Genomic DNA, 12,912 nt, shown 5'->3' with positions numbered 1-12,912 from the left:
TCTGGCTACAAAGAAAGATTATTCCTACTCACATAATCTTGTCTTTGTTTTGAGAAGCATGTATCATGTACCTTTTAGTTAAGAGTTCGTTTAGAATGATATCCTACAAGGGCAGTTGATAAAGAGTTGCACAGTCTGGCTTGTGTTTGCAGTTTGGATTGTGGTGTTTTAGAAAAGGCCTCTGGCTGGCCAAGTTGGGGTCCTTCTGGAAGCAAGACCTTGGAGAAATCTAGCTCCAGGATATGGTTCTCAGCATGGAAGAATACAGACATTTAGGATTCTGGTGGTAATTGACAAACTAGCACCATAAAAAATGTTACCAATTTGCACAAGGTATCTGAGAGGTTCTGTTTCTCCAGAACCTTCCAATATTTTTAATTCGGGAACCTAAAAATGGCACTTCATTGCTTTAGTTACATTTCTTTTTTTTTTTTTTTTTTTTTTTTTTGAGATGCAGTCTCGCTCTGTCGCCCAGGCTGGAGTGCAGTGGCGCAATCTTGGCTCACTGCAAGTTCCACCTCCCGGGTTCACGCCATTCTCCTGCCTCAGCCTCCTGAGTAGCTGGGACTACACGCGCCCGCCACCACGCCGGGCTAATTTTTTGTATTTTTACTAGAGACAGAGTTTCACCGTGTTAGCCAGGATGGTCTCGATCTCCTGATCTCGTGATCCGCCTGCCTCGGCCTCCCAAAGTGCTGGGATTACAGGCATGAGCCACCGCACCCGGCCTGCTTTAGCTACATTTCTTTAACTAGTAGTAAGCTTGGGCATATTTTCTCCTTTATTACCTAATTGTCTAGTTCTTCCCTGAATTGCCATACCATGTTATCTCTCCATTTTGAATGGGTTTTGTATCTTTTTCTTACTAGTTTCCAGAAGGTGATATAGACATAGGCAGAGATATTAACTTTTTGCCTGATATCTGTGTAGTAAATACTTTCTCCTAGCCTGTTTATGTTTTAATTTTGTGTATAGTATCTTTCTCCACACAGAAGTTTTAAATTTTAATGTAGCCAAAATTATTACTCTTTATGTTATAGTTTATGGGTTTTTAAGTCATGCTCAGGAAGGCTTTCTCCACCCTAATATTATTAAAATATTCCAGATTTTTTTCTGGTACTTTTATGGCTTTTTTTTTTTCTTCTTCTTTTGACAGAGTCTCCCTCTGTTGCCTAGGCTGGAGGGCTGGAGCGCAGTGGTGAGATCTCGGCTCACTGCAACCTCCACCTCCCGGGTTTATGCGATTCTCCTGTCTCATCCTGCCGAACTGGGATTACAGGCATGTGCCAACAGGCCCGGCTAATTTTTGTATTTTTGCCATGTTTCCCAGTCTGCTCTTGAACTCCTGAGCTCAAGCAATCCACCCGCCTCAGCCTCCCAAAGTGCTGGGGTTACAGGTATGTAACCCCATGAGCCACTGCACCTGGCCTATATTTGTTTTCATATGAGACAGGGATTTCACTTAAATTTTTTTCCCAAATGGGTAACCAATAGTCCCATCTCATTTATTGACTCCCCACTGATTTGAGATGTCTTTTGTCATAAATTAAATTCCCATATGAACATGAGTTTGTGTCTAAACTCTCTATTTTGTTTCATGTCTGTAGTCCTCTATTTCTGTGATGTTAGAACATTTGAAATTATTGCAGCTTTATGGTAAGTTTATATCTAACAGAACAACAAGTTGCCCTCATTTTTTTTTTTTTTTTTTTTTTTTTTGAGACTGAGATCTTGGCTCACTGCAAACTCTGCCTCCCAGGTTCACACCATTCTCCCACCTCAGCCTCCTGAGTAGCTGGGACTACAGGTGCCCGCCACCACGCCCGGCCAATTTTTTTTTTAATTTTTATTTTTAGTAGAGACAGGGTTTCACCGTGTTAGCCAGGATAGTCTCGATCTCCTGACCTTGTGATCAGCCCGCCTCAGCCTCCCAAGTGCTGGGATTACAGGCATGAGCCACCGCGCCCAGCCACCTGCATTCTTTTTCAAAATTTTCTTAGTGATTCATGAACATTTACTCTTCCGAATGAACTTTAAACTTCAATCGCTCAAATCCCAAAGAAGATACCATTGAAATTTTAATAAGGAATGCAATGAATGTTTTGGCCAAATTGGGAACAAAATGTCATTTTTACCACAGTGACTCTTCTCATCCAGGAACAAGATATAACTTTGTTTTACTCAAGTCTTCTTACAGCCGTTGATTAAATTTTATAGTTTTCTATAGAGAAGTATTTCACATTTCTTGTAAATTCATAGTGGTTTTATAGAATTATTTTTTCTATTGTGAATGGGATCTTTTCTATTACGTGTTCTAATTAGTTATTGCTGGTACTCAGAGAAGTTCATGGTTTGCGTGTATATTTATCTGTGTCTACTCACTGCACTGACTTTTCTTCTTAGTTCTACTAATTTTTCATTTTATTCTCTTTGATTATCTAAGTAGACAATCATACCATCCTCAAATAATGCTAATTCTAACTCTGTCTTTCTAACATTTATGCTATGTATTTCTTTTGTTAATCCCATTGGTTAAAACTTCCAGAAAAATATTAGTTAATAACAGTGATAGCAGCCATCCTTATTTTGTTCCTGAATTCAATGGAAATGTATCTAGGGCCTCACTGTTACATTTGATGATTCTCTTTGGTTTCTGATAAAAATTCTTTACCAAGTTAAGGAAGTTTTCATGATTCCTAGCTTACTATATTAGTCATCCATTGCTGTGTAACAAACTACCCCAATACAGCAGAATAGATGTATAATTTAATCAGATCACTTTTCAGCTTTTATGGAGATGATTATATGATATTTTCTCTTTAATATCTTAATACAATAAATTACAATAGCATTTCCTAATGTTGAACAATCCCTGCACTCTTGGGGCAAACTTTCATTTGTCACAATATATTCTTCTTTTAATACACTGATGGATTCCATTTGATAATCTTTTATTGAAAACAGTTGTTGCTCTATTAATATGTGGCACTAGGCTATAGTTTGTTTTGTTTGTTTGTTTGTTAAACCTGTCTAGTTTAAACACACCACCACGCCCGGCTAATTTTCGTATTTTTAGTAGAGACGGAGTTTTGCCATGTTGGCCAGGCTGGTCTCGAACTCCTGACCTCAGGTGAGCTGCCCACCTTGGACTCCCAAAGTCCTGGGATTACAGGCATGAGCCACTGCGTCCAACCAATATTTTCTTTTTTTCTTTTCTTTTCTCTCTCTCTCTCTCTTTTTTTTTTTTTTTTGAGACAGAGTCTCGCTCTGTCGCCCAGGCTGGAGTGCAGTGGCGCAATCTCGGCTCACTGCCTCCCGGGTTCACGCCATTCTCCTGCCTCGGCCTCTCGAGTAGCTGGGACTACAGGCGCCTACCACCACGCCCGACTGATTTTTTTTTGTATTTTTAGTAGAGACGGGGTTTCACCGTGGTCTCGATCTCCTGACCTCGTGATCCGCCCGCCTCGGCCTCCCAAAGTGCTGGGATTACAAGCGTGAGCCACCACGCCCGGCCCCCTTCCTTATTTCTTAATGTATTTATTTATTTAGCCTTTTTCTTAATCATATCTGCCAAAGAATGTCTACCAAACTAGGTAGAGCTGGTCTTTCCAAAAGTCATATTTACTTACTTATTAATACTTTATCAAATCTTTTGTTTTCCATTTCATTAATTTCTGGTTTTATTTGTAGTAATTATTCTGCTTTGTTTTGGTTGTTTTTTTCTAGATTCTTGAGTGGAATAATTAGTCCATTTAATTTAAACCATTTTGTTCTTTAATAAAAGCAATTAAGATTATAAATTTTCCTCTGGGAATCCCTGTGCCCATATTTTATAGGTTTTAATTTGTAGTATTCTCACTGACATTTATTCTAAATAGTCCATAAATTCCACTCTTACTTCCTCTTTAACACAAGTATTTTTAAACTTTCAAACGGGGAGGAGGGCCTAGCCTTTTCACTGTTGCTGTTAATACTTCCTTTTATTGAGTTGTAATTAGAAACATAAAATAGGTTTTCTAATTAGCTTAGAAATAATGTTCTCCAGCTGGGTGTGGTGGCTCACGCCTGTAAACCCAACACTTTGGGAGGCCAAGGCGGGCGGATCACGAGGTCAGGAGTTCAAGACCAGCCTGGCCAACATGGTGAAACCCCGTCTCTACTGAAAGAAAAATACAAAAATTAGCCGGGTATGGTGGCGCATGCCTGTTATCCCAGTTACTCGGGAGGCTGAAGCAGGAGAATTGCTTGAACCCAGGAGGCAGAGGCTGCAGTGAGCCGAGATCGCACCACAGCACTCCAGTCTGGGTGACAGGGCAAGACTTCGTCTCAGAAAAAAAAAAAAAAAAAAGAAATAACGTTCTCCAAAGATACGGGCAGATTGTTCCCTCTGCCTAACTGCCCTTCCTAAGTCTCTCCAACTGGCAAACTCCTATTCATCCTTTAAAAAAGCTGGAATATCACATAGTCTAGGACCAACCACTCAGGCCTTTTGGGGCAGGTCTCTAGGGAAGGATTGCTTTAAGGAAGGACAAACTACAGATAGATCCCAAATGTCCTCTTTGGTCTGCTGACCTGATCCCAGGCACTCTCCTCATACACTCGGACACCCATTCCACAGGCACAGCGGGGGCTCAGGGAGGTGGGAGGGGCTGGCAATGACACTGTATATTTGTCTGGAAGGAGGAGGAATTGGGGGAGGGATGGGTCTAGCTCTTACCTGCTCTCTGCCAGCCTGCCTGAGGGGGTAAGCTTCATGGAGTCAAGGACCTGAGTAGGACAGCAATACTGGTGTAGAGTATGAGACGCTGTGGACCTGAGAGACAGCAAGAGACAGAGAGAGAGACAGAGAGAGAGAGACAGGGAGGGAGGGAAGTGGCAGGGTGGGCGATGGGGGCAAGAAGGTGAGAGTGAGTGCGGGAGGGGAAAAGGGAAGGCTGGGAGGAATGGAGGATGGGAAATGGAAGAGGAGGGGTGGGAGGCAGGGAGGGAGGAAAGGAAGGAAGATAAGAAGGGAGAAAGGAAAAGAGGAAGGGAGAGAGGGAGGAAGATGGAGAGAGAGGAAGGAAGGAAGGAAGGAAGGAAGAAGGAAGGAAGGAAGGAAGAAGGAAGGAAGGAAGGAAGGAAGGAAGGAAGGAAGGAAGGAAGGAAGAAGGGAGGGAGGGAGGAAGGAAGGAAGGAAGGAAGGAAGGAAGGAAGGAAGAAAAAAAGAAAAAAACCACAAAGTCAAGAAAGAGAGGACGGCACTCGAACCACATACAGAACACAACGACAACAGGGGGCAGTAGAGACGAAAGAGCCGGGCTGGGCCTCCTGTGTTCCAGGTGACTCCGTGGGGACCTCAGCCACAGAGACGCTGGGACACCACAGCAGGGAAGGGGGAAGGGAGCCCTCCTCACATCAGACGCCACAGGGGTAGGGAGGACGGGAGGGGAAGGGGGGATGAAAGAGAAGGGGGAAAGATGCATGGGGGCTCCCCTGAGAGAAGACCCCTCACAGGAAGGGAGGAAGGGATGGAGGACGGAGAAGCTCTGGGCCCAAAGAAGGGGGAGAACCCAGGTGAGTGGGTAGGGGGAACACTGAAGGAAGAGAGGGAGAGAGACAGAGAGAAACCGAAAGAGACAGAAAAGGAGAAAGACAGAGAAAGAGGAAGACAGAGAAAGGGCGAGACAGAAGACACAGAGAGAAGCCAGAGAGAGGCAGAGAGCGCCAGAGCAGAGGAGGGTGAGGGTGGAGGAGGCTGACAAGGTCTCAGTGGTCTTGGTGACAGGATGGGACTCAGGGCTGAGTGGGTGAGGCAGAGGATGGGGTGGTTCCAGGTAGGAGTCTTTTGCTTTGAAGGCCAGTGCTTTACCCCCCACCCCAAGGCAGGGCCCACACTCCACCCCTGATGCTGCGCCCCCCACCACCCCTAGTGCAGGGTCCAAAGACCCCTCCACCTCCTGCCTCCTGCGATTAAAGTCCGGAGAATGGCCAAGGGGAGGAGGAGGCAGAGCAGAGCAGGGAGGCTGCGGGCCTGGTCCCTGCCCTACCCAGTGCAGCGCAGATGCCAGAGGTATGCCAGTCAGCCGGAGCCAGAGCAAGCTGGGAGTGGAGCCAACCCCTCCAGGTCAGCCAGCCCCTGTCCCCCACAAGCCCACAGAGGCGGACTGTGGTCAGGGCCTGGCCATTCAAAAGCCCCTGTAAAAGCCAGGAGACGTGGCTGCGGGCCAGACCAGCTGCAAATTTGAGGATGTCCAAATCTCAGAACCTTACAGGGAATCTTTGAATCTGAGACTCTTCTTATCGAAGGCTCTGGATTAATCATCATCAGGGCGACTGCTTCTCAGGTGCCAGTCTCCTGCCCAAGTCCTTGACTCATTATCTCTTTTGAATCTGAGACTCAGAGACCCTTAGGCTGCTGGAATGTTGGTGTTAGAATCTCAGAGGCCGCGAGCCTGGAGCCCTGCAGTGCCTCGCACACAAGGCTAGTAGAGCAGGGTAGGAGCCAAGCTCACCCGTCACAGGCCACAGGCTGTGCTGCTCAGGGTTCCAGGGTCCTTCCAGAACTGGGCACCTGGATGCCCATGGGATCTCCCACTTGAACTGGCTCCCTCCCCCAGGCCAAAGGCCTCTCAGAGTCCAAGAAGGGAGCCAGGAACCAGGAAGCCAGGAGGCTGCTGAATCAGCAGCCCAGGGACTGGGTCCAGGCCTGGGCAGGAAGGGAGGGGGCCAGGCTGCAGGGCCCAGGTTCCTACCTGCTGCTCCTCCCGGGGGGCTCCATGGGTCTGGACCTGTCCCAAGGGCAGGCCCCCTGGCCTAGCTGGTGTCTCCACCGTGTCACCACCCCCTCCTCCCCAGTCCTTCCCTAGGAGGAGGAACCAAGAAGGCGGGGCCCGGCCAGCTGGGCTGTGGGCCAGATTGCAACTGGAAACTTTGCTCCTTCCCCTACTCCTCCAGGAGGGCTGGGAACTCCTCCGAGGAGGAAGCGGCCTGGAGAGCTCACAGTCCCTCCTCTGGGCCAAACCCCAGGCTGGGCTCCCTCAGTGCACCTCTGCTAGAATCTCCCCACGCACCCCATCAAGTTTGTATCGCTGGCTCTATTCTCCTGAACAGAAAATTGAGATGGAGAGAAGTGAAGTAATACTGCTAGTAAGTGGCAGAACCCCAAGATCAAGACCCGGTTTGGCTATTCCCAAACCTGGAATCTGCCCCTTCAGCCATATTGCTACCTTGTGAATACAGAAACCTTTCCATAGAAGCTTTTCACAAATACCCTTATTTTCAGCACAGTTAAAGAGACTATGTTTAGGAGTTGTGCTGGGACTCTGCATATTAAGTACAATTCAAATCACCCATTTTGGGGTATCAAGATGGGGCCCCGGCCAATACTCTTTCCCACTGCAATAGGCTCTCACTCTTCTGGGTTGTTTTCTAGACTGGCTGAGAGAAATGCTTCCTGAAGAGAAGAGGGAAAATCAAAAGAAATACCAAGAGGCTGTTCTTCCAAGTAAACTGCCCAGCCTGACTTTATGGATGGGCAAATTGAGGCCTGGAGAGGAGAACGGTCTTACTAAAGTTCATGCAGCAGGTCAGAGTAGACTCCAGGTGCCCTGGCTCCCTGCCTGCCTATTACAGCAACCTCTCCGTCCTCCACATGGGCGGGACTGGAGAAAGGAGAGAGTTTTTTGGCTTTGAAGGATGTAGGGCTCCTGAAAATACCACAGGTCCAGCTCGAAGTGCTCCTGTCCTTTCACAGTCCCAGAGCCCAGGCCCCTGACTGTTCTGAGCAGAAGGCGGCCCTGGGAGGGGCCAGGGGGCCAGTGATCTAGAAGAAATAGAAGCTGACAGGCAACAGGCCAGCCTTCCTGCCTCCCTGCTGGGGCAGCTGGTTCCTCTCAAGGAAGCCAAAGCTACTGAGAGAGAGAGGCCCTCCGGACCACCACAAGGTTGGCATCTGTGGGTCCTTGGTGACCTTCTCTCCCTCTGCCCACCCCTCAAAGCCCTGGTCCTCAAGGCTCTGGCCTTAGCACCTGCCTTTTTTTTTTTTTTTTTTAACTCTCCTTGAGGAACTCTCCTAGCTCCTGCAGCAGCTTCACCTTGTGCCCATTTGTAGTTATTGCCCTAAGAGCTGAACCCTCTTGACCTGGCAGGAGCCGAGAGACATTAAGTGTAGTGCTGGGCCGGGTGCAGTGGCTCACACCTGTAATCCCAGCACTTTGGGAGGCCGGGGGCAGTGGGGCGGGTGGGGGACAGTGGATCACCTGAGCTCAGGAGTTTGATACCAGCCTGGGCAACATGGCAAAACCCTGTCTTTACTAAAAATACAAAAATTAGCCAGGTGTGGTGGTGCACACCTGTAGTCCCAGCTACTTGGGAGGCTGAAGTGGGAGGATCGCTTGAGCCTCAGAGGCGGAGGCTGCAGTGAGCTGAGATCATGCCGCTGCACTCCAGCCTGGGTGCAAGACCCTGTATGCCGCTGAGTGCAGTGCATGCCGCTGCACTCAGCCTTGACAGAGCAAGACCCTGTACAAAAAAAAAAAAAAGAAAGAAAGTGTAGTGGTAGCTTTAAGGGATGATGCTGTGTGACTTTGGGTAAGCCCCTTTCCCTCTCTGGTGAGACAAAGAACCTACACTTTGGTGCCTGGTAAAGCTGGGTACAAGTCCTTGCCCTATCACTTTTTAGCTGGGTAAGCCCTCTGAAGCTCAGTTTGCTCATCTATGGAAGAGGAGTGGCAATTCCTACCTCACAGTTCTTGTAGGGATTTGGTAGGTAGACAAAGTGTGCACATGGTAAAGAGTCTCAGCCTGAACCTGAGAGAGTCTGACCCTTCTCCCAGAGAGGCAGAGGAGACCCATGGGAAGCCTGTTTGTTTCAGGGATAGTGAGGAAGATTTCTAAGAAAATATCCCTGAACCTGGGACCACTTTTGGAATTCAGTCACAGCTGAGCATGCTGAACAGACTCAGATGATGACCCACCAGGGGCTGAAGGGAGGAAGGAAAGAAGGGCGAGGAGCCTGACCCAGCCACGGGGCACTGGCAGGGCCTTCATGCGTTTATTCGACAGATGCTGTGGCCCAGGCACTGTCCCCAGTGCTGGATACAGCAGTCACTAAGGGTAGACAATGTCCTGCTCTCACGGAGCTTATATCCAAGTGAGAAGAGACAGACATTCACCAACTAATGCAATTCAACTGAGCAAAAAGTAGAGATGGCAGGAGGAGAGCATTCCAGGCAGAGGAAACAACCTGGACAAAGGACCTGAGGTGGTATTTCCAACAAGCACGAAGAGGCTGACGTGGCGGGGTGGGAAAAGCACAGGGGAGAAAGGTGAGACTGGAGATGGAGGTGGGGGCCCAGCATGCAGAGCCTTGGAGGCCTCTGTGCGGGTTTCCGTATCTATAGGAAGAGCAGTTTGGCAGCCTGTGGTTTGTGGACAGGCATGTGGGGTGGGGGGAGTATCTTTGAAGCCCCTAAAGTTGTATGAAAAGCATTAATTTCTGGGGAGAACATCTCTAGCTTTGATCAGATCCTCGGATGGGTCTGTGATCCCAAAGGGTAGGGAAGCTTCTTATATGATTCCATTCACTAAGTGCCCATGATGAGCTGGTGGCAGGCATCCTAGAGCCTTCTGTGAGCTAGCCCCTACCCCACACCTCCAGCTAGTCTCAGCCTTCCCCCCACCTTCAACCTGCACCCCACCCAGACAGAAGCACCTGCAGCTCTCAGCTACACTCTGCTGCTCCAAGCCTTATTAAAGAGCATGTGTGTCAAATGCTCTGTAATAGTACCTCTGTTGTCCCACTGTGCCCCCACTGTCATCTCCCCACCTGGCTGGCTCCCCCTTGTTCTTCAAAAGTCGGCTAGATGTTGTGTCCTCTGGGAACCTGCCTTGACCCCACCCAAGCAGGTTGGGTCACCTCCCTTGTGTCCTTCCGCCCTGCTCTTCTCTCAGCCGGCTTCTCTCAACACTGGGTTCAGATGCCTGCTGCCCCTTCTCTGTTGGGAGCTCTGTGAGAGCTCTGTGTCTTGTTCATCCCAGTGTCCCCAGCACTCAGCACAGGGCACCTGGTCACACATGGTGGGGGACTATGGACAGAGGTGGAGGCTGCAAGGTGGGCCGGTGGACACTAGAGGGCACTGTGGCCACTAGAATCCCAGCCTGCTGTTGGCCAGGCCAACCCAGGAGGCTCCCAGGCCCACAATTGTCACATGGAAACTTGTTACTGGGTCCTGCAGCTCCTCAGCTCTGGATCTAAGCAACCAGGGCCACAGTTCCAGCCTCCCGATAAACCTTCTCCTCCCTTTCCAGACAAGACCATTTCTCATGACAGTGCCATCTCACTGCAGATACTCCTTTAGTTCTTCACAAATGTGGGTGCCAAACACTCTTCTCGCAGTTCTGGCCTGCAACACTCTTCACTTCACCTTGCCCCACCCAACCCCTCCCCTGGCTAACTTCTACTCATGCTCCAAGCTTCCACTTAGATGTCGGCTTGGAGAAGCCTCCCTGGCCCTCAGGCTGGGTTGAGTATATTTCCGTGGTGCTCCCACAGCACCCTGCACTTCCCCTATAATTGTCTGTAATTGTCTGTTTCCTTGTCTATTTCCTGACCAGACAGTGGGCTTCATCACAGCAGGGCTGTTACCACCCTATCAGCCACATTTAGCAGCATCTGGCACATTGTAGGCACTCAATAAATCCTTGAATGAAGGAATAAATGAATGGATGTGTGGATGGACAATTTGGGGCAAGTCATTTTACCTCTCTAGGTTTCAGTTTCCCCACCTATAAGTCACCCCTACTTGGCAGGGTGGCCACAAGGATTAAAGATAATGTGTCTCCAGTGCTCTGTAATAGTACCTGATATTTAGCAGACATTTTCTGACTCAAAGCAATTATTACTATTTGGAACAGTGAGAAAAGGGCAGGGGGAGGAGTTGAAGGAGACTGCCCAGAACCTGGGATAATCTCTCCCACTTAGGTTTATCATTTAGATATGGAAGATGACTTTAATAGCAATAATAAAACTATCAATTTTATTAAAAATAACAGCACCTGCTGTGTGCCAGGCCAGAGTCAGGAGGCCTCTGAGGAGGTGATGGGAAGCCCCTAGTCTCGGCCAGAGGATGCGAGGCCAGGGCCAAGGCCAGAGCTGTGGACATTGCTCCTGTGTCTGGAGAACAGTCATTACTGGCACAGCTGGTTCCAAACTCTTTATTCATAGGTGAAAACTTGTCTAAGGGGTCATTAATTCCCTCTGTAATTAATGTAAGACTTGCAGGGTTTGTATTAGTGGAAAAGTAAGCTCCAGCATCAAGCTGATAACATTGATAATGTGTACTTGTAATTATATACTGGAGGTAACTATAAATTCAGTCACTGAACTCATAAAATATCAAAATTCCTGAGGCCACCAAGAGCTGGGTAGCAGCTGTACCTTCAGTAGCTTTATACCAATTGTTCTGAGGTTATGAAAAATTACCACAAGCTGGTAGCAATGGTAATATTCACTGTACATTTAAAAGCTTTCTCAGCATAAAATAAGAGGGCACTTTTAGGCAAAGCAGCATGTTTTGATGCAAGGATATGGAACTTGAAAGCACAGTGAGCAAAGGTCATCTTGCTATAAAATAGGAACCAAAAACAATCTTACAAGTGTTTGCCTCTGAGCCGACCAGCTCTGACCTCACTTGGGTACACATAAAAACCGTGCTTACTGCAGAAGAAACACGAAGTACCAAGTGTTTTGCCTCTCTCCTCTCATCCAATTCTAAGGGAATCAATTATCTCACATGGCCCCTTGCTGCCTTGTGTTACCACAGGCTGGAGGATCACTGCAGTCCGATGGCAGGAGGGGCGGATCCTGAAGCTGGAAAAGGTCATATAGCTTCCAGGTTGGTGGCCATGCCAGGCCATGGGCAAGCAGAGGAAGCTGGTCCAGAGAGAGAAGTCCATGCAAAAGAGATGATAGGCTGGGCGTGGTGGCTCACACCTGTAAGCCCAGCACTTTGGGAGGCCGAGGTGGGGGGATCACGAGGTCAAGAGATCGAGACCATCCTGGCCAAAATGGTGAAACCCCATCTCTACTAAAAATACAAAAATTAGGTGGGCGTGGTGGCACACGCCTGTAGTCCCAGCTACTTGGGAGGCTGAGGCAGGAGAATCGCTTGAACCCAGGAGGTGGAGGTTGCAGTGAGCCAAGATCATGGCATTGCACTCCAGCCTGGGCGACAGAACAAGAATCCGTCTCAAAAAAAAAAAAAGAAAGAAAGAAGAAAGAAAGAAAGAAGAAAGAAAGAAAGAAAGAAAGAAAGAAAGAAAGAAAGAAAGAAAGAAAGAAAGAAAAAGAGATGACAGGGACCATGCAAGCCATGAGAGATGGAGAAAGATGAGACATGGGCCCAGGAGATGCAGACAGTGTGAGACAGCAACCTTGGTCCTCGACTTTCTGGTCCCACTTCCAGTTGGTGTGAGGCCCGGCTGTATTTCATTAACTGTTCTTAGATTCTGTGAAATGTAGCCTCACAATAGTCCCCCTCATTAGCCCTTTATTCTTGAGCTAGCTTGAGTGGGCTTCCGTTCCTCACAACAAAGTGTACCCAGACTAAGACAAGTGAAAACTGGGAATGTAAGTGCAGGGTTTGTGTAAGCAAAATCGCATAAAGAACACTTAGGTAGAGAGGGGTGAATGCAATTGTCCAGCATTTGTGTTTGTTCACCCAGAAGCTCCCTGGTTCCCTGACACTTGCAACCACAGCCACACGTTCCAGCCACATGCTCACACACGCTGACATTCAGTGGCACACAGAAACAAACACAGCAGCAACCAGATGTGGTTCTCTGCAGACCCCCTGACATGCAGGGCCATGTGCCAGCATGCAGTGTTGCACTTTGCTCTTCACAGCCACGCTGCCATGCAACAGTGCACAC

General features: G+C 48.2%; 1 protein-coding gene across 8 annotated transcripts in view; it reads right to left on the bottom strand.

Annotated features, from left to right (window-relative positions):
- Positions 1-12,912, bottom strand: part of IQSEC2 (IQ motif and Sec7 domain ArfGEF 2) — an 88,269-nt gene that overhangs the window by 41,213 nt on the left and 34,144 nt on the right. For 3 of the 8 annotated variants that reach the window (XM_030807449.1, XM_030807454.1, XM_030807455.1), the window contains exons 1-2: positions 6,735-8,226; positions 4,718-4,813 (exon numbers count right to left, since the gene is read on the bottom strand). The exons of 1 other annotated variant lie outside the window; for it this stretch is intronic. In XM_030807449.1, the coding sequence (XP_030663309.1) occupies positions 4,718-4,813; positions 6,735-6,760 (122 nt within the window). In that variant the 5' untranslated portion in view covers positions 6,761-8,226. Of the gene's footprint in view, positions 1-4,717; positions 4,935-6,734; positions 8,227-12,912 lie in introns of those variants that run through there. 4 more of the 8 variants (XM_030807448.1, XM_030807453.1, XM_030807452.1 and 1 more) reach the window with 2 other exon arrangements.

The sequence above is a fragment of the Nomascus leucogenys genome, chromosome X (assembly GCF_006542625.1).
Source record: "Nomascus leucogenys isolate Asia chromosome X, Asia_NLE_v1, whole genome shotgun sequence".
In the NCBI taxonomy this organism is placed as follows: Eukaryota; Metazoa; Chordata; class Mammalia; order Primates; family Hylobatidae; genus Nomascus; species Nomascus leucogenys.
The sequence above is the reverse complement of the archived record's forward strand: the minus strand, read 5'-3'. Positions and strand labels throughout refer to the sequence as shown.